The 21,088-nt window shown below is 33.4% G+C and overlaps 1 protein-coding gene across 1 annotated transcript in view; it reads left to right on the top strand.

Moving 5' to 3' along the window:
* Positions 1–3,250: 3,250 nt before the first annotated feature.
* Positions 3,251–21,088, top strand: part of LOC140057604 (uncharacterized) — a 63,296-nt gene continuing 45,458 nt past the window's right edge. Inside the window, exons 1-25 of the mRNA XM_072103320.1 lie at positions 3,251–3,353; positions 6,687–6,824; positions 7,293–7,427; positions 8,141–8,266; positions 8,656–9,036; positions 9,598–9,714; positions 10,025–10,147; positions 12,657–12,779; positions 13,178–13,300; positions 13,818–13,940; positions 14,086–14,208; positions 14,331–14,453; positions 14,933–15,055; positions 15,261–15,383; positions 15,807–15,929; positions 16,193–16,315; positions 16,739–16,861; positions 17,581–17,703; positions 17,904–18,026; positions 18,131–18,253; positions 18,390–18,512; positions 18,758–18,880; positions 18,977–19,099; positions 19,929–20,051; positions 20,879–21,001. Of these exons, the coding sequence (XP_071959421.1) occupies positions 3,293–3,353; positions 6,687–6,824; positions 7,293–7,427; positions 8,141–8,266; positions 8,656–9,036; positions 9,598–9,714; positions 10,025–10,147; positions 12,657–12,779; positions 13,178–13,300; positions 13,818–13,940; positions 14,086–14,208; positions 14,331–14,453; positions 14,933–15,055; positions 15,261–15,383; positions 15,807–15,929; positions 16,193–16,315; positions 16,739–16,861; positions 17,581–17,703; positions 17,904–18,026; positions 18,131–18,253; positions 18,390–18,512; positions 18,758–18,880; positions 18,977–19,099; positions 19,929–20,051; positions 20,879–21,001 (3,295 nt within the window). The 5' untranslated portion in view covers positions 3,251–3,292. The remainder of the gene's footprint in view (positions 3,354–6,686; positions 6,825–7,292; positions 7,428–8,140; positions 8,267–8,655; positions 9,037–9,597; positions 9,715–10,024; positions 10,148–12,656; positions 12,780–13,177; positions 13,301–13,817; positions 13,941–14,085; positions 14,209–14,330; positions 14,454–14,932; positions 15,056–15,260; positions 15,384–15,806; positions 15,930–16,192; positions 16,316–16,738; positions 16,862–17,580; positions 17,704–17,903; positions 18,027–18,130; positions 18,254–18,389; positions 18,513–18,757; positions 18,881–18,976; positions 19,100–19,928; positions 20,052–20,878; positions 21,002–21,088) is intronic.

Here is a 21,088-nt window from a genome sequence, read left to right as displayed (position 1 = left end):
GGCAATTTATGTCTTTTTAGTGAGAAAAATGTAGTAATAGGTGACAATGTCCCGTAAAAACTACCAAACGCTCGAGTTTCAAAGTAACTGTTTATCCCGACTTCTCTAAAATAATCAAATGTAGGCCTATAGAATACGTTTTTAAACCAAAAAGGTTGTATAATTTACTAGAGTCTCAACGCCAATGTAATCAAAACTAATGGTTTAAACGTACAAGTCAATGGTGAATAATATTTTACAAGAACAGTGTACTATACTATTATATATTATGAAATACATTAAAGAGATTTATTTTAAAATGTATTATAGCCAACTTTAATGAATGCTTACATTTGGAAGTATATACCTTAAAATAAAAAAAATACATAGCTCACAGCAAAAGTCAAGTACACGGGTATTTTATTTATTCACGTGTGAAGGTGTAATAAACATCTACTTTATTACCTCTCGTCTCCATTGAGGCTTAAAACATTTAAATTGGTGATTGTTTGGTCAGTTTAACGCCTTATTACCACCCCTATTTAGTCCGTTCAATCCATACAAAGAGAATTATACTATTCAGTCGGAATGAGACCACTAGCTTGTTATCAAGAATGGATACAAATAAATTAAAATGGTAAATTTAATCTCCGCAGTCAACATTTTTTTTTTTAGAGGCTATTTTGTGTACCAGTTCCCCAGCCCTCCCACCCTACCACTACAGAATGGATATGCTTTTCTATAATGTTTACTTTTCTTAGTAGTGGAGGCAAACTAATTCCTCTATGGTTACAGCTGCTAATGCATCTACATATCACGCTTCCATCACTGTTAAAATATGCTTAAACTGGGTGTGTCCATAGATACTACTACTACCACAAACTCTGTGCGCACTCCAAAAAGCTAAAATCGCAGTTAAAAATATTGAAACTTAACTAGGCGTGTCTCTAGCGTTCACTCCCCATCATGTGAACCGTACTTTAAGATGCTAAATCTGGGTGTGTCTCTAGTGTTTACTCCCCATCGTATGAACCGTACTTTAAGCATGGAGGAAACTTCCCCCATGCTTTAAGATGCTATAACTGGGCGTGTCTCTAGCGTTTACTCCCCATCATGTGAACCGTACTTTAAGATGCTAAAACTGGGCGTGTCTCTAGCATTAACTCCCCAACATGTACACTTTATTTTAAGATGCCGGAACTGGGCGTGACTGTACTGCTTCCTCTCAAGCATGATTCATATGTAACTTCTGACAGACGATCAAATAACGCATTTAATAAGCGTACATAGAAATGATTAATAAACATGTCACGGTCATTAGTTGCTTGGTATCCTAACAATAAACTCTTTATGCCATTCATTCTTTTAACCAAATTAACCATATAGATATGATGCTAAAAATCTATCGTCTTCTTTCTATTGTATCAATTTATTAAAAGGCGTAAAAGGGGTAAAAATAGCATCGTAGAATTGGATGATAATAATAATAATATAATACAATATGGTTTGTTTGTCAAATAAATAAATGAAATGAAGAACATGGTATACGCCATAGACATTTAAGAATAACTCCGAACAAATGTGTTTACAATTTGTATGTTATATTTCAAACAGGGCATCACATGAAGGCCTCCGTAACATCATTTTTATTAATGCAGTAACAATCTCGATGTTTTCATCAATTGGTCTTGTAATCGTTCTTGGTTTCGTGTTTTTACGTATCTATTACGTAATTTATCATCACCTCATTATATCATTTGTTAACATTCCTATTTTCTTTGTTTTTCATGATCATACTACCATTATTGTAATAATAATAATTATTATTTATTACAAACATTTTGGTAATGCAAAAAATTAAAAATTAATTCTATTTTTTCAATTATATTGTTGATTAATGTCTTTTTTTTATTGTATTATAGGCCTATTGTGACGTCATAATGTTACTACTATTACTCATAATTATCAACCAAGCAGATTAACGTATGTTAATAGATTATTTTCAAATTAGGGAAGTGAATATTGACATGACTGCTGTGAAGATGTTCTATAGCCATGAATAAGATGGGCGTCCGACTGAACAATGACCTTAAGCAAGCACTCAAGTCCGAACCTAAAGAATAAAGAGTTGTGATGACGAATGAATGAGTTGTGTTTGTATATTACAATCACAAACAGAACATTCAATGACTAATAATAATATTAGTCATTTTATGTTTTTAAATCCCACTACGAATATTTTTAAAACATTATAAGATCAATTATTTAAATATGATATTTTATATATGTTTTTCGTTTTAGTCCTACTTTTTTTTTAGAATTGGAAAGATATTTAGCTTTGTGGTTACTATTAACAGGTTTGCTTATCAGCATCTTTGGTTCAAATCCTGGTTCTAAAACCAAAACACTCTGACACGGATGATACTTAAGTAAACCACCAATGTCTGAGGCCAGCGAAATAAGAAGATTCAACATGTTAGGATTTAGGTAGTGTATTAACCAATACAAAAAAAACCTCCTGCTTGAATATGTTATGGCAGTCGTGTTACTGTTACACGACTTTCATTAGGTATGTTCGTAAAGAAAGGCGCTTTCCTCTCCATGGATGTTACCATATTATTTACAGTAATACCCTTTTCCATTTATTCTAAGATTGTTCTCTCTTGCCGGACATAAAGTCTTTCTATTTATAGGCCTACTGTAATGTCAAAGTTAAATCGTTCTATAGTATCGTGGCTGAATAAAGGGTGAATAGAGAATGTTGAATACAAAATACCTCCACTAGTTGATCCATAGATTTTAGAGTTCATAATCGGATTCCTCTGGATGAAGAAACCGGATTAAGACAAACATGGAATTAATAAAACACCCCTAATTTGAAATGGCTTCATCATGTTAATAATATATTTATTTACATATAATTTTAATTTATAAACGATATAATACGTTACATAACAAAAAAAAACTGTTTATTTCTACCAGACCTATGTATAATAGTACAGTATTGTACCAGGTACGGGAATGCCACGGAGTTCAGATGTATTGGTACCCATTCATGTTAAGTCGCCCATAGATTTGCTATGCCTTCTTTTGTTATACTAGTCACGTGATATATTCGCTTGGTTTCATCTATTGATCACTACCCAATAGAGGTCTTGCATTATTTACTAAGGCTTAAGATAACAATGAAAAATAAGGTGAATTATAACTAAAGAAATAGCCTAAAAGTGGGGAACGCGGCTGTTTGATAGTCAGATCTAGTTACTGAGACCGCAGCTCTCATCTGTTGGATTATATTAATTTATTCGCCAACATGGAGGGCACAATTTCTTTTATTTTGATATTATCTATTTTAAATTTAGCACACTCGCAAGGTAAGAATCAATTATATTATTGTTCTTATTCTATCGTAATATGTTTTTAGTGTTATATAAGTTACCGGTATGACCTATAATTTGTACGAGTACTGGGCGCGGTATGAACAGAGGGTTAATTGTTCTCTCGTCGTTCCCCTCCAATGTGCGCGCACGGACGAGTTTACATTGCGTAGACGCACCAGGGCACCAAAATGTATGTTTTACAGGTGCGTAAAACAGTGCAATAATTGGTCAATTAAGTTTAGCATCATACTATCGTATGACCTATAATGGGTTCTATATGGTTCCTTCTAATGACCACCAACTGCCACATGCCTATTCTCTGCTAAATTATTGTTACTGCTATTAGACCTGCATTACTTTATGTAGCACCAGTACCCGCTACTAGCCTCTCGTACTACAAGTAATTAAATACCATACTGTAGTGTTGCTACTTTTACCACAGAGGAAACCCTCCGTGTTTATACAACTGTATTGTCTCATGTGAAAAATAATATTCTGGGCATGGAACTGAAAAATAAAATTTGTTTCAGCCATGCTCTAATTCCAAAGGAATATCAAGGCAAAAATAAAGAAAGAATGTAACAAAAAAAAGGAATTACACGAAGCAGGCCGCATGTGTTTGTGAAATACAATTAAATACCTATACATAGATAGATATGGGTTGAATACATTAGCAGATTTTGCATTCATTCTTGAAATTGACTTGCATGATAATATTAGATTTGTTATCGAGTTAATGACAATACTTCAAGGATAGCCTTAAAATACGAAGCAATTCAATATTCGCAGTTTTAAATCAATATGTACAATACCACACTGTTACTATGGTTTTTCGTCATTAGCTTTCGGTTTGTATCAATCTATATGCCTGTATGAAAATATTTGCATTGATGGCCGGTGCTAAATACGATTATAAGATAATGTCTTAAAGATGAATTCTGTCGTAATTATAAAATAATATAAAATATACTCTGGTTAAACACGAATGCCCTACAGTAGCCCTGCAGGTGTCTGTGGAATTCGCAATATTCAGTTGGTTTGTTATTGGTTTGGTTCAAATCCTACCTCGAAATGATAAAGGAGTACAAGGTATAAAGGGAATAATATTTAATACACAGAGACTTAAAAAATACGTATTCAAAATAGAATTGTTAAATGTTGTTTTCATACAATCCTTATACGTGTTATACCTTTATGGTATAGGCTAACTACAAAATAATGGCAGATGAACATAGATGTTTAACAAATATATGATCAACGATAAATGAACAAAATATTGTAATATAATTAAGTACCGGGCACGAGCTAGTTTCGGACAGGTGGATGGAAGAATATAATATGTATAAAAGAAAAATATGTATAAAGTGATAATTAACTATACAAGTTCAGTTTATGCAGAGAGGAGATAACGCATCCCCCCCCCCCCGACTCTATATCCCCTCCGGTCCTACACCTCTTGCGCAATACAATCTGTTTCATGAGAATCACCCCCATTGACTTCAGTTCATATAGTCAATAAGTTCGACCTGGTGTCAATCTTGCCTGTGGTTTTACATTGACGTTGTTAAAGCGGAATGCATTGTATTGTCGGTATTGTCAATGGGTACCTTAAATATGGGTTGGGAGAGAATTCCTTATTTTACAATGATTGGTACTGTTTGCTAACGAACCCCTTTTGTTGGAAATACCTCGATTGTTCGTCTATGTGCGTGGTTAAGCTTTTCACTGTATTGTATGTGTATACCAATCCGTAACAATTTGTACCAGCTATCACTTGTCGTGTTGATTCAACCCAATTGTAAACTCCAAACAATGAAACATACGTCACTCTGTAAAGCCAAAATAACTCAATTTAACGATTAGTAGACGAATATTTCGAGGCACATCTTTATAAAAAATAAAACATATTTTTTATCAAGCAAAATTTAATTCGTTTGGAAGGTTACATTTTAATTTTAGAGAAAGCATTTATTAGACCTATAGGCCTAACCACTTCCTGCACCTTTTTGCCTAACATTTATTTTATGTGGGCGTGTTAATAGACAGATTCGTGGTTTCTACAATACATCTTCATTTTATTCATAAAGTACATTATGTTGGTTTGGCGACTCTTAGCGAATGATTAATTTATTATAACAGGCTATACAATAACCTTGAACATGTAAACCCCTAAAATAGAAATATATACTGTATGTATTATTATTGTAGACAATTAAATATGTAAACGTGTAATGTAAATCAACATACTCTACAATACAATTTGTTCTTTGCATGAACATTATATGAAGGTGGTATATGCCTACATGGGGTACCAATATTTATAACTTTGATACAGCAGAATGTTTGGTTACACAAATGTTGATTACTCATTACTTTGGTAGGCCAACGATTGTAGGGGCCTATATGTTACAAAAATGTATTTAGAGTCTAGCAAACTTTAGTTTGCATATTGAAAAAAATCCGAGTTTGACGTGTTATTTCTTATACTAACAAACTTTACCAATTTTTTATTTAAAAATCGAGTGACTTGTGCAGACTTGTTTTCTGCACCAGTTAACTTTGAAAATCCCTTCTTCTTTTTCAAATTACGCTCGAGTTTGCTATGTAACGTACTGTAGACTTCTACAAGCGTGTTTTCTGCACTTGTTTTGCCAAATTCGGAGATTGTTTAAGTTCAAATGCCTAAATAGTCTGCACTAGCAAAATTTACCGAAATTTTGTTTGGAAAACTCTGAATTTGTCACTGTTTAGAGAAGTTTGTGATTCCAGAGTTTGCCGAAGTTGCTAACAATATTTGGTTATTGTTTCTTGCCACCCTCGGAGTTTTGCTCGAATTTTCAAAGTGAAGGTTGCTAGTGTAGACTTCTGCAAACTTGTTTTCTGCAGTTTACTGAAGTTTATCAACTGGGCTACGTCGCTTTATTTATTACCATATTTACTGAGGGTAGCCTATCCAGTTCCTAATAGAACTGATCATTCAGGGCCCTCACTAGCAAACTTTATAGAACAATCTTCTCTAAAAACGGAGAGTTTGTAAACAAATGAAGCTAAAATGGCCTTGTAAAACACACCAATCTGGTTAATCAATATGTTGTATCCGTTTCGAAATAAAGTAGGGCCTTATTACTTCAAATAGTGACAAACTCAGAGTTTACAAACAAAAGTTTGCTAGCATAGACTAGACGTTAGATTCAATCATGAAATTATACTCCATTTAAATATATTAAATGAAATACCGAGGATTTTGATAAGTACGGGTGGATTATAAATATGATTTTGATTATTATTTCTATTTTATTATCAAGTGCATTTTGTTTGTTTCCACAGTGTACGACCAACCTTGCACCACCATAACTCCATGTTTTAATGGAGGCGTATGTACAGATATAGGAACTTCAGGTGCATTGTGGTACCAATGTTCATGCCCTACTGGATATCAGGGATCAAACTGTCAGCTTCTTGCATGTAAGTATGTAAAGCAGTCTGCCAAAACGGCTGGTAAAGGGGTGCGGCTGAGGGCAGGGCCAGATAAAGGGAAGATCAAAATTACCAACAAATTATGTAAAAAATCCACTACTAAACAACCAACCCCCAGACAATTTGGACAGACTTTCTTGTGGAGTATTCACTAGACAACCAAAAAGTACCAAGTACAACTTACTCTTCGGGCAACCCAATTACACCCTAATACAGACAAATGCCTCATAGAGTATAGTTGTCTGGGGATAATTTTCCTAGGGAGTAGTTGTCATAAAGGGTAGCTGTTGGGGGTACTTGTCTGTAGAGCAATTGTCTAGAGAGCAATTGTCCGACTATACTATACGTTTATTCATGCAATATTGTTTGAAGTAGAACAGTAAAAAATGGTAAAATACTGTATTTAACTACAATAGAAGCTGTTGTCTTTAATGCCAAATTTGTTTTTTTTTGTAGCTGCTGCAACTGGGTGTCAGTCTAACCCATGTTTGAATGGAGGTGTGTGTGTTGCATTTACGTCTGGAGCATACGTTTGTGAATGTCCTACAAGTTACTCCGGTGTAAATTGCGAGAACTTCTATGCATCTGAAGGTATGTTGATTATTGGTACAGATGCACAATGTTGTTTAAATACAAAGAATTATAATAATAGGATTATGTTAAAGTAATAAATGTTTTCCTATACAAATGTTATGTCATTAAACCAAATTAAGAACATGTAAAATATTTCTCACCCTTAAATATGTAATTAACAAATCAATTTTCAACTTTATTTCCGAATTGCATGTGATGATAAGAGAATACAATTTTATTTATGGTGAAATGGTGAAAACAAATCAAAGAGCAAGGCTCGTTATTATGGCTACCCTTATATAAAAATACATTACAATGACAGGACATAATATAATACTTAGACAAGATTTAGGCCTACATACACAAAGCAAAATATTGACTAATCTGGTGGATTCCATCATTTGAATTGAAACATGATGATTTGTAGTATATAACTCAATCTATGTATCTAACTCCTCATCCCAAAATGTTGTGTTTTATTCATTTTTATTATGTATACCATGTGACTTCTGCAGATTTTAAATGTTTTTACCTGTAAATATGTTAACCTTTATTTTTAAATATGTTAACCACTTTACTGTACATTATTTAACCTATTCATGAAATCACATTTCGTCTTTATTCAAAACCAGCTTTTTTATGATCAGATCTCACAAACTTTTTAAAATATTTTTTGATATATAAATGTTGCAAACCAAAATTAATTGGTCTTGAATATTTTTGTCTGGTAGCATGTGCTGTCAATCAATGCGGCAACAATCTTGCATGCTACAACCGCAACGAACCAAATCAGCCAAACTATGTCTGTGAATGTACACAACCAAATACAGGTGGCTATAACTGTCAGACCACTACAGGTAAGCTTTCCACAGATAAAAAGCAACTTAACATTTAATATTACTTACGTTTTAAGGCCTTAACAATTGTGAAACCTGCACATTTAGTGTTACTTGCTTTGTAAGGGCAATTATGTTGCCCAATCTTGACCTGGTCTAGGGCCATTTTTTTAAATTGAGCAATAACAAAGAATGATGCCGAGATAACCCCTACTCTTTCTCTGGGTGCATATAACTCAGATGTGTACACCGGACATCCAGTTTTAAGTCCTTAGCCGAGAAGACTCATTCTACCACCAGAATTATGGTCGAGGTGAGCCTTAAACCTATGCCGATTTTATTGCTTTGCAGTGCCTCTACCTTAACCGATCAACCCTTAAAGTAATAAATCGATTATTGTTATATTTCAGCCAATAACGATATATTTACTTGTTATGGAAGTAAATGCTTTTACGGAACGTTCAGCTCTCCAAACTATCCTAACATGTATGCCGCTCGATATAGTGCTTTGTACCTTCTGTATGCTCCTAATGTTGATAGAATTGACATGTTCTTTGACAACACCTTCAATGTGGAGAGACCTAAAGATGAGTTGTACATAGGAGCTGGATTGACTCCATTAGATATCGGTAGTTTAAATGGACAACATTTATCTAGTCTGAACATGTTCTTTTTTGATGGCAGTCAAAGACCTGGAAAAATTAGTATTGTTTCGGACTCAGCTTGGATGTACTTTTTGACTGATAAGAACGTTGAGGAAAGTGGTTTTAGACTTCGTTGGGAAATGTACAGTAAGTAAACAAGATATATACATTTTTAATATTTCTCCCAAAATATTTGTTTTCATTATAATTATTTTCAGTTGGTAAATTGGTCCATTTGTAGGCGTTCATATCAATTCAAGCGCAATGCAAGTGATTTGACCAATCATTGGTTAACTGACTTTTGTTAGGTCTTGTTTTATGTGGGAACCAAGCCTAATGAAACATTGTTAAGTATGGCCATATGCCTTTGAGAGACGGCAACCTCTGTATACCAACCAATCTCTGTTTGAATCTGTTTCTATCTTGAACAGCTTTCCACCCAACAGGCCATCTGCTCCACGTTTGGTGTAACTGGTCTTAAGAAATAACATAAATTCTATATTTTTTTTTATGCGTACCGTGACCAATTGTTTGTATAATTTGGCCTTAATGGTGTGGCCTCCAAGGGAGGAAATTTAAGCATGTGTATATTACCTCTATATACATTGTACTACTCTACATGATGAACCATAATCAACATCGCATATCAATGTACTGTACCATCAACCATGATCAACATCAAATAATGTATACATTTTTTTTCTTCAGTCAATCCCTGTAATAGTATTGTTTGTCAAAATGGAGGCACGTGTCAACTCGATTCTACTGGTAAAATTGCAACTTGCTTGTGTGTAACATGCTTTGTTGGATCTTTCTGTGAAACAGGTGAGTGTTTAAATCATTAAGAAACACCATGACCATGGTTGGCAGTGCTTTTTCATGTGTCTATCTATGAGTCACATAATAATCAATATGTGAGCAAGGAAAAAAGTAAAATTTTCTAGCATCACACATTTTACCATCAAACTTTAAAAATGTGAGATATGATTATCCAATTTTTTTTTTAAATACTGAAATAATGAACATAGTAAATTATTATAGAATATTTGTAAACAATAGGAAGATTTTTGGTCAGAAAGATAAATTATGTCATATTACTTGTTTATTTTATGTTTTATTTATTGCTGTTTTATAGGATTGAATGCTTGTAGTAATAGCCAGTGCCAGAATGGTGGAATATGCTTTAGTGTTGGAAACTCATGTACTGACTACACTTGTTCCTGTTCTGGATGTTTCACTGGAACCTTTTGCGAAACATGTAAGTCTTTAATTAATATGTCAAACAATTGACCTTAATAAACACAATGATGACAATGGATGTGAAACAGGGAGAAAATATGTGATAGTCAGGCCTGTACATTGTTGTTGGTGGTGGAGGATGTTTGTAGCACACTCCCCCTTCTAATTATAACATATCAGGAATAATTCATTGGTTAAATCACCAGTGCATTCATCTTCGAAGCCATCATTCACCTGCCAAAAGTTAGAAATTCAAACTCACTTGTCGTGCAAAGTGACCGTTACTGTTCAATGTATGAATAGTTACCTAGATAAACCTGAATGTCTTCGTCTCTAAATTGGACTCAAATACATACTAAAACAAACATAAACCAAAAGACTTGTGGGTATTAGGGAGACGGCCGACCAAATTATTTTATGTTAATTCATTGTGTGCATGCAGGAATATTGGGACGTGTTCCTCACTCCTGCCCTCAACACAGGTTTGTTTCTAGGTCAAGGCAACAACTGACGATACATCGATTCACTAGGCTGCATGTTGGTCATAACCTCCCTATTAACATAGTAGTTTAAAGAAAGTGAATTGTGCGTCAAATACTAAATGCCACAATTTGTTATTTTATGTATTTTTTATATTTTTACTCCTGCATAAAAAACTTCACATGGGGGAGGGTGATACCTTGTAGATAAGAAAATGCATTTGGCAATCTAACTCATGGTATATAGAATAAACAGAAACTGTTAAGTATGTACTAAAATTATATCTTTTCTTCTTAACTAATACATGGGATCTCCATTAGCATTTGTCTATAACTTGCATATTATTACCCATGATGCAACCTTTTGAACAATACATTTTTGTGCTTTTCTTATATCTTTTATTAGTAACTTATTGTTTTTCTTTTAAAATCTTGTGTTAGTTCTTGAACCATGCTCAAACCACCAGTGCCAAAATGGCGCAACTTGCACGCCTGAGATTGATTCATGCGTAGATTATACATGTTCTTGTCCAAATTGTTACGTAGGACAATTCTGTTCAAATGGTTAGTTGGGATACTACAGTACACTGTACATTTCACTGTATGTTTCTGCTGAGTTTATATTGTGGGACGTTTACATTGTGTTGTGTATCTGTAGCTTAACGACTGACATAGACTAGCAGCAGCAGTGTATGCGTTTGTGAGAGTCATCTCTTAATCTCTGATTGTATTTGTTTGATAAGACAAGTTTGCTATAGATTAAAAAAAGAATGAAATATTTTGAGAGGTGGAATACCATGCTTTTTGTGTCTGTTATTAGGTCTATATTCTGAGACCTTTAGTAGCCGAAATGATGTATACAGTGTACATGCAATGTAGTGCAGTTAGATACTTTTATTAGTATGCCATGTTCAATGTTTGCTTTATTCCGTTATTGGTTGTTACTTGTGTGTTCAGGTAATCTTGTACTGTGTTCCAGCAATTCGTAATATTGCTGCTTCCGTAGGAGATACCATGTTGACCAATCAAGGCTTATTTCTGTGCTTAAAGTTGTCTTCTTTTATGCATGTGCATGTCAACATGTTGATACTTACTTGATACCTACTTGCTAACTAGTACTAGTACTAATATTTGGTATTCCTTCTGGTTGGAAGTAAGCTTAGTTACATCTAACTCAATATTTGATTGCAGTTGATAAAGTTTTAGTTGTATTTGTTCCTTTCAAGTATTGAATGCCTGTTCAAACAACCTGTGTCAGAATGGAGCAGCTTGTGTCCAGGCTCCAGGTTCCTGCACCGAGTACTCTTGTACCTGTGCGAATTGTTTTACTGGACAGTTTTGTCAAACACGTAAGAACTTACTAGTCCAGTTGGCTTTATATTCTCTTTTGTTTTTACCTTCAAGGAGAAAACACAAATGGGATATACTAGTTAGGGTTAGCTGCAGGTAATATTCAAAACAGGAACCTCAATCAACTGAAAATGACTCTTAAGAATTATGAGGATGGAGAGATTTCATACTATAATGTTGATGAGTATATAGGAGAGATGATAATGATGACAAATATGATGATATGGATTGAAAGGGTCTCGTTTCCTCTAATGTCTTCCTACTTTTGAACTCATGGTTTTTTCCTTGATGCACCCAATTCCCAGTGCTGTTTCTCCACATATTACAATAACTGTCCAGTGTCTTGGCAAATCCCTTAATACAGCATATCATCGGTTAATATATATGATACAGGCATTTATAAAACATATGTGAACTGGACAAATTTAGATAAAACAGCACCAAGAATCAGTTTTGTTTATTATTTTATGCTATGATTGTGTTTTTACTTGAAATAGATTTTAAAAATTATTAGAAAATAATATTTTTTATACTAGTAGTTGTTTATATTAATTTTTGTCTATAAACAGACCATGCAACAAATTGGGTATGAATTTAAATCTTTTGATGGTAACTACAGCCATTTATAATTGGGTTAGACAGGTCTCTAGTATGTTGATGTATTAATTACAACGTAACACTATTTTACATTATATTTAGCATTGAATGCATGCAGCAATAACATTTGTCAAAATGGAGGTGCTTGCGTTGCAGTAGTTGGTTCCTGTACAGCATACACATGTACTTGTCCAACCTGTTATACTGGAACATTCTGTGAAACTCGTAAGTATAAAATCAGGGGCGGACGCAGGGGTGTTTCCCCAGTTGCCTTGGCAACACCCTTAATTTCATACTAAGTGTTTCTTCTGCCACTAAATTACTATTTAGATCTCATTTCATGATAATAACTATTAACATTAAATAGAAGTTCATGGTTGGAAGAGCCTATCATGAGTTTTACATACGATCCGGCTATCTAGAGGTGTCATTTAACAAAATTTGCAAAAGCTTGGTATTAACGGCCCTGGACTCGTGGGCAACCCCCTAAAAGTAGTTCTGCGACCGCTCCTGAAACTATTAGATTACGCGCATTTGGAAACTATAAAATTTACTGCATTGTATTTGAAGGGGATACTTGACAGATACTTTGTATTGTTCATATGGATTTTCCTTCTTTACAGTGTTGAATGCTTGCTCTAACCATGCTTGTCAGAATGGAGCTGCTTGTGTCCAGGTTTCTGGTTCCTGTACAGCATACTCATGTACCTGTCCAGGTTGTTACACTGGAACATTCTGTGAAACTTGTAAGTTTACAAATTTAGTCACATTAATAAACTGTAAATAGAATAAGTAAGAATAAAACAAGCTTTAATTTAACTAAAATATTGAAACTTAAGTAAGTTAGGTCTATGGTCCATTCTATTATTGCCATGGATCTGCTTGGCTAGTGGGGAACATGAATGCTAAATGTAACCTAAAAATTGGAATTATGAAGTTATTTGATTATTATGATATTTGTTGCCCATAGACACTCAAAATCTAAACTGAATATCACCATTACATTGCTTAATAGGATAATAATTAATTCATTAATTAACTCTCTGGTTGGACAAAAAAAGTGTTATGTTCCCAACTATAGTAGTGATATGCCCAAATATGGTATTGATATGACATCATCATGTCCATATAATGTTCTCTTCACATGTTTTTGTCAAATAGAGTTTGAGAGTGTAGACAGAGCTTAAAGATTTTAGAACTGTCATCTATTTTTAAGCAAAGAAAAGTTTTGACATAATACATGTTTCATTCTTGCTTATGTAGTGCTCAATCTCTGCTCAAACCACGGTTGTCAGAATGGAGCTGCGTGTATCCCGATTACTGGTTCCTGTACAGCATACACATGTACCTGTCCATCATGTTTTACTGGAACATTCTGTGAAACACGTAAGTAATTAAACCGACTAATATCAAGTTTCATTTATTTTTAAAAAATCAAAAAATAAATCGATTAAAAATGTAATATATTAAAACATTTAACAGGATGCATTTTAATTGCACTATATGATATTGTTCATTATTATCCTCTTAGAACTAAATGCTTGCTCAAACAATGCTTGCCAGAATGGAGCTGCTTGTGTCCAGGTTTCTGGTTCCTGTACAGCATACACATGTACCTGTCCATCATGTTTTACAGGACAATACTGTGAAACTCGTAAGTATTAAAACATCTCTTTCCTTCTTAATATATGCCTTTTGTTATTGGATTATATTTCATTCAGTGTTTTGTCAAGAGTATATTGCTGTTAACTTTGTTTTAATGTATTTTGTGTGTAGCTATTAATGCTTGCTCCAACAATGCTTGTCAAAATGGAGCTGCTTGTGTCCAGGTTTCTGGTTCCTGTACAGCATACACATGTTCTTGTCCAAATTGTTACACTGGACAATTCTGTGAAACTTGTGAGTTAAAATAGAAGCTTTACTTTTTGTGTAAATAATATGTATATTTTATTTAGTATTTTGATTTACATGGTCTTACAGTAATGTAAGTAGTAATATATATGTTGTAAGTTTTTAACTTCACTTGTAACAAATTATCAAAGTTTTGTTTATCTGTAGCTATAATATCATTTTGGTTACAGCTTTTATTGTACAGTATATTGGTCAAACAATAACACCTGTATGTTTTATACATATTGCTTGCATCGTTAGGATACTCCATCAGCGTTCATTAGTGCCATTCATTATCACCATTAAGTAGAAATACTACTGTACGTCAGGATTTTACGTAATTAACCAATCCAATGGCAAGGATACACTCAGCTGTGTTCTAGAATATTTAATGTGTTGCTTTTAGTATTCCCTGTAAAATAGTTCTTTATTACAAAGAAAAGGCATTTTGTTATTGTTTGATATCATTTGTTAATATAATTTTGTAGTATTGAATGCTTGCTCTAACAACGCTTGTCAGAATGGAGCTGCTTGTGTCCAGGTTTCTGGTTCATGTGAGCTGTACACCTGTACATGTCCATCATGTTACACTGGTAGATATTGCGAAACATGTAAGTTGTTGTAATGTTTGCTCTTTATGTTAGCAAACTGCTTTACATAGAAGAATATGGTAACCGTATGTCTATATTAACTTTAGCTCACTGTCCTCTACATAGTAGTGAGAAAAAAAGAAAAAACAATTCATTTCTGCTTTTCCTATACTTGATATAAGTTAATTGTGTTTACAGTACAGAGTTTTTCATTTTTATTTTATAGTGATAAATGCTTGTGATACCAGCACTTGTCAGAATGGAGGATTTTGTGTCCAGGTTTCTGGTTCCTGTACAGCATACACATGTTCTTGCCCATCATGTTACACTGGAACATTCTGTGAAACTTGTAAGATTTCATATATATTCTGAAATTTTTTCTAGATCTAATAAAAACATTTATTATTTTTCCAGTACATGCAAATTAAAAAGGTTGTCTGCTCCCACTTTGAAATGTGGGCAGTGGAGGTCTTGCTCTGTAATTTAAGTGTGCACATATAGTAATAGTTTGATCTATGTGTAAAGTTAAGGTAATTGGGAAACTCAACAGTTCTTTCCAGAACAACATACGTGCTGTACCACAAACTCTATATCAGCATATTGATTTCACCATGCACGTCTACAAACAATATGTCAAGATTATTAAAATATAATTTCAAAACATTCATACTGTGAACCAGCATTCCAAAAGCATTTTTTACTACTATATATTACTTGATATAATGATATAGGCCTATTACTCCTACCTACATTATCTTTTCCTTTAATTTAGTGTTAAATGCCTGCTCCAACAATGCTTGTCAGAATGGAGGTGCTTGTGTCCAGGTTTCTGGTTCCTGTACAGCATACACATGTTCTTGTCCATCCTGTTACACTGGACAATTCTGTGAAACATGTAAGTTTATGTTCATTATTGCTAAACATGTAGTGCATGTTGTAATGTACTTCTCATGTATGCCGCTTTGAATACATGTTTGTATATAGTATTTTATACAATTTTACATTGTTAATCTGTTATGTGTAATGTACCTCCAGTGGAGGAGTTGTCCTCTACATAGTAGTGAGAAAAAAAGAAAAAACAATTCATTTCTGCTTTTCCTATACTCTATATAAGTTAATTGTGTTTACAGTACAGAGTTTTTCATTTTTATTTTATAGTGATAAATGCTTGTGATACCAGCACTTGTCAGAATGGAGGATTTTGTGTCCAGGTTTCTGGTTCCTGTACAGCATACACATGTTCTTGCCCATCATGTTACACTGGAACATTCTGTGAAACTTGTAAGATTTCATATATATTCTGAAATTTTTTCTAGATCTAATAAAAACATTTATTATTTTTCCAGTACATGCAAATCAAAAAGGTTGTCTTCTCCCACTTTGAAATGTGGGCAGTGGAGGTCTTGCTCTGTAATTTAAGTGTGCACATATAGTAATAGTTTGATCTATGTGTAAAGTTAAGGTAATTGGGAAACTCAACAGTTCTTTCCAGAACAACATACGTGCTGTACCACAAACTCTATATCAGCATATTGATTTCACCATGCACGTCTACAAACAATATGTCAAGATTATTAAAATATAATTTCAAAACATTCATACTGTGAACCAGCATTCCAAAAGCATTTTTTACTACTATATATTACTTGATATAATGATATAGGCCTATTACTCCTACCTACATTATCTTTTCCTTTAATTTAGTGTTAAATGCCTGCTCCAACAATGCTTGTCAGAATGGAGGTGCTTGTGTCCAGGTTTCTGGTTCCTGTACAGCATACACATGTTCTTGTCCATCCTGTTACACTGGACAATTCTGTGAAACATGTAAGTTTATGTTCATTATTGCTAAACATGTAGTGCATGTTGTAATGTACTTCTCATGTATGCCGCTTTGAATACATGTTTGTATATAGTATTTTATACAATTTTACATTGTTAATCTGTTATGTGTAATGTACCTCCAGTGGAGGAGTTGGATAGCCGAGTGGTTAGGACACTTGACTGTCGTACAGATAGACCCGGGTTCAATGCCCGACAACTCCCACTCCACTCAGCTGTAAAATGAGTACCTGGTTGAAAATACTAGGGAAAAAGGCGGCGTGGAAAGGAACTGGCCACCCTACCACATAATGCCGAGGCTTAGTACAATGAGCTCCTAACAGCTCATTCCCCTACGTTCAGAGAACACAGGACTCACCTTTACCTTTACCTCCAGTTTAAGGCCTTATCTGAGAAGACTTGTTCTACCACCAGAACTACGATCAAGCAGTACCTTGAACCTGTAACGATATTACGGCTGTGGTTTAACCACTCATTCATTCCCTCAGTCACTTGATCCGACAATTCTTTTGTGTAGCTACACTTGTTTTATTGGCACATTAATTGTTAGGTTACAATTATATACAAATATATTTATTTATTTTAGTAATAATAATAATACTATTTTTGTATATAAGTTCTTTGGTTACTTGCACAACTATTTAAAATTCTTTCTGCTTTTTGTTTGTTTACTATTAATGCATCTTTTATTGGACAATTTTTAGTATTAAATGCTTGTACCAATCATGCTTGTCAGAATGGAGGTGCTTGTGTCCAGATTTCTGGTTCCTGTACAGCATACACATGTACCTGTCCATCATGTTATACTGGACAATTCTGCGAGACATGTGAGTTAATTTCATTGAACTATCTATATAACTTTGAATTTTAATTTAAATATCTATTAACCATAATTTTAAGAGTGTATTATATTAATTATTGTTGTCATATTATATTTTAAACTACATTTTTACACTATATAGTGGGCAATGTCATTTACAGTTTAATTGGACAATACAAGTTATCTGTATCTGCATTTCTTTTTTAGTATTGAATGCTTGTTCCAGCCATTCTTGTCAGAATGGAGCTGGTTGTGTCCAGGTTTCTGGTTCCTGTACAGCATACACATGTACCTGTCCAGGCTGTTTTACTGGAACATTCTGTGAAACTTGTAAGCCAACAGTTTTTCTTAAATGAAGAATACATGGTCAGTATAAATTAATGTCTTCTCTGTCTGTTGTATAATGTGTCTAATTGTTTCATGTTTGATATTAGTGTTGAATGCTTGTAATAACAATGCTTGTCAGAATGGTGCTGCTTGTGTCCAGGTTTCTGGTTCCTGCACAGCATACACATGTACCTGTCCATCATGTTACACTGGACAGTTCTGTGAAACATGTGAGTTTCATTTTCTTTCTTCGTCTCCATTCGTTAATAATCTTGAATAAAATATAATCTTATCACATAACTTTTGTGTGCCTAAATAAAATTTTGTTTTTTTGTAAATGATATGAAATTTTGTTTTATGTATCAGTATTGAATGCTTGTACCAACCATGTTTGTCAGAATGGAGCTGGTTGTGTCCAGGTTTCTGGTTCCTGTACCGCATACTCATGTTCTTGTCCATCATGTTACACCGGACAATTTTGTGAAACTTGTGAGTTTTCATCCAGTTGTCTATTTTTACTTGTAAATTTATTTGTATTTTTTACTTTATATTTTTGTTAAATATTTCTTAAATAGTGTTGAACGAATATGGTATGTCTATATTAATTTTCTGTAGCTCACCATCTTCTACATTGTAGTGAGAGAAAACAGAAAAGACAATTCATTTCTGCTTTTCCTATACTTGATACAAGTTAATTGTGTTTACAGTCCAGGGGTTTCATTTTTATTTTATAGTGATAAATGCTTGTGATACCAGTACTTGTCAGAATGGAGGATTTTGTGTCCAGGTTTCTGGTTCCTGTACAGCATACACATGTTCTTGCCCATCATGTTACACTGGACAATTCTGCGAAACTTGTAAGATTCCATTTAATTCTATAAGTTTACATTTCAATCAACTAATCACAATATATTAAGACTTATGTATATTTACGTGTTTCTAATTTGTTTTAGTGTTGAATGCCTGCTCCAACAACGCTTGTCAGAATGGAGGTGCTTGTGTCCAGGTTTCTGGTTCCTGCACAGCATACACATGTACCTGTCCATCCTGTTACACTGGACAGTTCTGCGAAACTTGTAAGTTATTACACTTATTTGTATTTGAACTACTTATGGTTTTGATTTAGGGGTTTCTTTATTATAGCTATTTTAACTATTCGAGGAACACTATGAGAGAGTTTATGCAGAGATTATAATGCACACTGGTATTCCAACTGTACTGTATAAATCACTCTCCACTTTGCGTTACATCACCAAAATATTTATTGGTACTTCATTATTACTGTATATCATTGCTATTCATTCAAAAACAGCGTGTTATAGATATATTTGTTATATTGTTTTTCCTCCCGAAACGAAAAAATATGACAAATTCCAATAAAATGTTTTAATGAATTCATTTCTGATATTAACTTGTATTTAAAATTACATTATATGTAAAATGGCATAATGTTTTGCTTTTTGTGCCCAGACATTCACTCTGGCTCTGTAAATTAAAACACCATTAGTATTTAAAACATTGTAACATCAAAGAATATCTCAGATTTTTAAAAGATAAATATATAAGATAAGATAAGATAAATCTTTATTGTCATGAACACAACAAGGCGAACATGAAATTGGTTTTCCTTGATGCTTAAAAACACATACAATATATAAAACATGAAAAATATCAATACAATACAATACATTACATTAAAACTATATACAGTATATTGAATAATAACTTGCAACACATGTTGGGTATAATAACTTAATTTTAGCAAAGTATAAAGACACAAGGTTTTGAAATAATAGCAATGATTCACTGTACTTTTGTGGCTAGGTTTTTAGTTCTTTTCCTTATTCTAAACACTGTGCACAATTGGTTTTTATCTAATTATTCTCTATCTCTGCTACTGAGTAGTACTCAATGCATGCGACACAAATGTTTGTCAGAATGGAGCTACTTGCGTCCAGGTTTCTGGTTCCTGCACAGCATACACATGTACCTGTCCATCCTGTTACACTGGACAGTTCTGCGAAACTTGTAAGTTATTACACTTATTTGTATTTGAACTACTTATGGTTTTAATTTAGGGGTTTCTTTATTATAGCTATTTTAACTATTCGAGGAACACTATGAGAGAGTTTATGCAGAGATTATAATGCACACTGGTATTCCAACTGTACTGTATAAATCACTCTCCACTTTGCGTTACATCACCAAAATATTTATTGGTACTTCATTATTACTGTATATCATTGCTATTCATTCAAAAACAGCGTGTTATGTATATATTTGTTATATTGTTTTTCCTCCCAAAACGAAAAAATATGACAAATTCCAATAAAATGTTTTAATGAATTCATTTCTGATATTAACTTGTATTTGAAATTACAGTATATGTAAAATGGCATAATGTTTTGCTTTTTGTGCCCAGACATTCACTCTGGCTCTGTAAATTAAAACACCATTAGTATTTAAAACATTGTAACATCAAAGAATATCTCAGATTTTTAAAAAAACCACAATTTTCCGCTTATAAGATAAGATAAGATAAATCTTTATTGTCATGAACACAACAAGGCGAACATGAAAAATTGGTTTTCCTTGATGCTTAAAAACACATACAATATATAAAACATGAAAAATATCAATACAATACAATACATTACATTAAAACTATATACAGTATATTGAATAATAACTTGCAACACATGTTGGGTATAATAACTTAATTTCAGCGAAGTATAAAGACACAAGGTTTTGAAATAATAGCAATGATTCACTGTACTTTTAGTTCTTTTCCTTATTCTAAACACTGTGCACAATTGGTTTTTATCTAATTATTCTCTATCTCTGCTACTGAGTAGTACTCAATGCATGCGACACAAATGTTTGTCAGAATGGAGCTACTTGCGTCCAGGTTTCTGGTTCCTGTACAGCATACACATGTACCTGCCCATCATGTTATACTGGACAATTCTGTGAAACCTGTAAGTTTTCTTTTTTTTAAATTCTAAACATTCTTTTCCATTCAAATTCTTCCTTTATTTTTATTGAATTATATGTTTAAAATTAAG

Source organism: Antedon mediterranea, chromosome 8, assembly GCF_964355755.1.
Source record: "Antedon mediterranea chromosome 8, ecAntMedi1.1, whole genome shotgun sequence".
Lineage (NCBI taxonomy): Eukaryota > Metazoa > Echinodermata > Crinoidea > Comatulida > Antedonidae > Antedon > Antedon mediterranea.
Note: the sequence above shows the minus strand (reverse complement) of the source record. Positions and strands in the feature narration are given on the sequence as shown.